At 39.4% G+C, this 4,461-nt stretch overlaps 1 protein-coding gene across 1 annotated transcript in view; it reads left to right on the top strand.

The window, feature by feature from the left end:
* Positions 1 to 638: 638 nt before the first annotated feature.
* The window catches only part of hdac12 (histone deacetylase 12), an 8,877-nt gene continuing 5,054 nt past the window's right edge, over positions 639 to 4,461 (top strand). Inside the window, exons 1-4 of the mRNA XM_036555900.1 lie at positions 639 to 944; positions 2,017 to 2,160; positions 2,267 to 2,426; positions 3,526 to 3,722. Coding sequence (XP_036411793.1) covers positions 819 to 944; positions 2,017 to 2,160; positions 2,267 to 2,426; positions 3,526 to 3,722 — 627 coding nt within the window. The 5' untranslated portion in view covers positions 639 to 818. The remainder of the gene's footprint in view (positions 945 to 2,016; positions 2,161 to 2,266; positions 2,427 to 3,525; positions 3,723 to 4,461) is intronic.

Below are 4,461 nucleotides of genomic sequence, written 5' to 3'. Positions count from 1 at the left end.
TCAAGATGGTGTAATTGTTAAAATAACTTATTGTTTTATTTTAAAATATAATAAAGTGTAACCCTAACATGTTTTTAAGTGTAATATATCTGTAAACACTAGGGGCACAAAACAGGACATTTCTGTAGAATAACCCGTCTGTCATATATTTGAATATATGTATATCTATACATTGCCATATTGGGTAGGAGAGGCAAACAAGATTCAGAGGAAATTTTATTTAAAACTGGTCTTATATCGTAGAATATTCAACTTTCTTTGTATTTCTGTTGCATTTGTGGACATAATGACAACAGCTAAAGCCTCCTGGGGCCAAGAGGAGGTTTAAACAAATGTGAGCTGGTCAGAAAGCAGCGGAACTAAAAACGGCTCAGTCTAAAACATTAACGCTGTTTGCCGTCTGTATTATTTAACCGACCCCTCCCTCCATTAAGGATATAAATCATACCACACATTAACTTACCTTGTTAATTTTGCCAAACGTAGCGGATAAATGCGTTTTTACTGACATTATAACCTATTATTACACTCCTCGCCAGGGGGTGGCAGTACTGTCCAAAACAATAAAACCGCTAGGCTCGCTGAACTACATTTCCCAGCAGCCTTTAAATTACCTACAATCCACTGCAGTATTTGTGTCTGTGATTATGGAGGCAGCGGAACGTGCTTTCATTCAGCAGCTCAGACCGACTGGGACGAAGATGACTGACTTAATGTCCAAGTTTAAAGCCAAATGATATGATTTTTTTATTGCATCAGTTTAGTTATGGACCTGGTGATTATTATACAGTAGTGTCTCTCGATAAGGTTGAAAAATAATGTTTAATTTCGTACGACAGAAAGTTTGTAGAGCAGTCATTTCAGAGCCTCTTCACAAAGCAGAAATATTACTGAACAGAAAAGCACAATGTGCCGTTTGCCTGAGGGTTTTCCACGCAGAGCACGTAAGATCACAGTAAACTACATTATTTTTACAGTAGATCTCTCCTTCTGCTGTAGTTCTGAATGTTTTCATCCAGAATTTGACTATGGGGAAAGGGCTGGACGATTTGGGGAAAATATCTCATTGCGATTTTTCTGAACAATATTGAGATGGCAATTTAAATGCAATTATGTTCTGTAAATTAATTTCTACGTATGTTTTTTGGCCAAGAAGACCAGAATATCCACTCCAAGCTAGACTGCTGAGTAGATCAGACTACCAGTTAATTGTGATGGTTGTGATATCACATGACTCATTCAGTTACAGGCAGGTAACAAACTGTGTGTTATTAAGTTTAATTTCCCCTTTTAAAACTTGAGACAACAGAGTGTGTTTACATGCATGTAATAATCCGATAACTGTAGAAAATCGGATCAACACGTTTACATGCACTTGAGTAATCAGATAATGGGAAACTCCGGGTCTACATGAGTCAGTCAGTAGACAAATTTCTGCTTTGCAACCAGCCAATAAACTTCATGCTGTGGCTTTTTTTTAAAAAAAACATCGTGCCACTTTACCTGAAACTATGAACTTACACCATTTAGAAGATGAAGAATATTTAAATCCTTCATTTTGTCAAGAATGTAGTCGGTTTCAGCGACGCTCCAAAAGTGTTTTGCTGTGTCTCGCAGCAACGCCGCTTGCTTATTTCTGGTACGGCAGTCTGTTTTTGCACATGCACAGACTGAGAAATCCGAAAGAAATCCAAGAGAGTTTACATGCACTGAGAAATCTGATGACTGAGCTAAAATCCAGCCCTCTTTATCTGATTTCTTAATAAGATTTCGGAGTATAGTGTTTACATGACCATTTGAATAATCAGATAACTGCAGAAATCTGATTATGATCGGATTATTGAGTGCATGTAAACGCACTCATTGTAATAAAAAGTTCTATAATAAAAATCGCAGCTCTTGCAGTTTGAAAATTCCGCTCTTTCACAGTGCAATTTCACTATAAAAATGATTTATCTTTCAGCCCTAGATGGGAACAAGTTCTGTAAGTAAATTAAGTACTTTTTTGTCAAACAGACCTGTCAGAACTCAAGGGAACTCCCAGTAGTTCACCACAAGAAGTACGTATGTGACCTCCCTCCGAACCACAGATTCCCCATGGGAAAATTCCCCAAAGTCCTGCAGTGTCTGCTGAAGGATCAAGTAATAACAGAGACACAGGTAGATCATCATTAAAAGCCACTGTCTTCTTCATAGGCACCTACTGAACAAAGTGAAACTCAGTACACAACACAAGCCAGTGCCTAATTTCTTTTTTACCCTGAAGGTCTGGGTCCCTTCATTGGCATCAGAGGAGATACTGGGAAGTGTCCATGCGCAAGAATATCTGACCAACTTCATAACTGGTCAAATTGATGAGAAGGAACAAAGGCGGACTGGATTCACTTGGAGTTCAGGGCTGGTGCAGCGCTGCAGATATGAAACGGGTATTAACTACAGCTGTCGCTGTTGATTATATGAGTAGGTGGACAATGTAAAACACTTTACTGTAAAAAGAAACAAGAAAGACTTCTTAAACATATTGTGTCGGAGCTTAGGGGTTAAGGCCATGCAAAGTGCCACACTCCCAGTTAAAAAGGACGCACATTGTTGCTGATGTGTTGGTGTTATTAGTGTAACTGTGTTATTTAGAGTAAATTGTGTCTGAGGGTGGGCTTTGCAGTTCACTAGTGGTTATAAGTGTCTGCTTTCCTCGCATGCTGTGTCCTCGCTCGTATTCACATTGTTTTCTGCGTCTTCTTCTACACTGATGCTACAATATGAATAGGTTTTGTTTGCTACTGTAAGAGGAACCAGAAAGAGATGTTAAAACATGCAGTATCACCATGCATGTTGTCAAATAATCCTTGCCGATTCCTTGAGAAGGAAAATCTAAATGTATTTTTTTTATTGAGTGATTGAATTTAATGGAGTTGGGATGTAAAAAAGTCATTCAGGGTGGTTTGATGTGAAATGGTGTCATCATAGAGACACGTAATGACTCATGTTTCTTTACAGTGGTGGTGATAAGAACCTGGGGTCACTATGTGTACAATGCAAATATATCCATTTTATTTGTTGTCCAAGACAACTAGTGAACCTACACATACTGTGAGTTTTTATATGTAATGCTGATAATGGTAAAATAGTGTTCAAATACCTACACCTACGTGTACCTATCTGCCAGAAATGCATTTAAAAAAACTAACAGAAATAGCCTCAGAACTATTATAAAACATGTCTCAGGCATGAGGCAGCATAATCATAACCATATAATGTATAAACTGTGAGGGACCCTTTAGAGGCATTAAACGCTTCAGACGTCTGGTTCCTATTACCACAACTGTGAAGAAATTCCCCTTTAAAAACCATTTTAGTGAACATTTTCTTCATTATCTCAGAACCAGTAAATCCTGCCTTACAGAAGGCCACAGTAATCAGCTTTGCCTTTGCTATCACTGCTTAGAGAATAGTGGTGATTTGCATTTGCATTTTACAGAGGTTGTACCTGTGTGTGCTGTAACGCTGTAGTCTCACCTGCTGCAGGTGGCACTGTGCTGGCAGCCCAGGTGGCTCTGCAGAGGGGGTTAGCCTGCAGCACCGCCGGTGGGACACATCACGCCTTCCCCAGTTACGGCTCTGGCTTCTGTCTGCTGAATGACCTGGCTGTGGCCGCCAAGCACCTGCTGACTGAGTCCAGGACCAAGAGAAGGATTCTCATCGTGGATCTAGATGTGCATCAGGTGCTGAATAGCCTTGATTTATCCAGTCGTTCGTTGAGATTGCACACAACAGCTTTTTGGGCCTGGTTTTTATCCTGTGTACCACTCAAGAGCCACAAATGGGCTGTTGAACTTTTCTTACTATAAAAGAGTAAAAGGCTGAATGTCTAATTAAAATATGATTTAGTACTGTACTTGTAATGTGGCAGCAGGTGAGGATACATTTGTCATCTGTTGTGGTTTGGTTTAATCATGGAAGTTAAGGAACAGGCAGGGAAAGGCGAGCACAGCGGTATACATGAAAGTAAACAAAGGTTAGGCACAAACGCGTGGCTTTGAAAATGAACCAGAAATAAAAGACCAACACTACAAACTAATATGAAAACTAACAGTGTTAACAAACAATGAGTGTGTTTACATGCACTCAATAATCCGATAACTGCAGAAAATCAGATTTTGTCAGTAATCCGATCAACACGTTTACATGCACTTGAGTAATCAGATAATGGGAAACTCTGGGTCTACATGAGGCAGGCAGTAATCGGATTTCTGCTTTGCAACCAGCCAATAAACTCACAGAGGAAGACGCCATGTAAATATAATGCAAAACTTCATGCCGCGTTTTTTTTAAACATCGCGCCACTTTACATGAAAATATGAACATACATCATCTAGAAGATGAAGAATATTCAAGTCCTTTATTTCGTGTTTGGTTTCAGCACCACTCCAAAAGTGTTTTGCTGCGTCTTGCGACATCCAC

This window comes from Colossoma macropomum, unplaced genomic scaffold (assembly GCF_904425465.1).
Source record: "Colossoma macropomum unplaced genomic scaffold, Colossoma_macropomum, whole genome shotgun sequence".
In the NCBI taxonomy this organism is placed as follows: domain Eukaryota; kingdom Metazoa; phylum Chordata; class Actinopteri; order Characiformes; family Serrasalmidae; genus Colossoma; species Colossoma macropomum.
The sequence above is the reverse complement of the archived record's forward strand: the minus strand, read 5'-3'. Positions and strand labels throughout refer to the sequence as shown.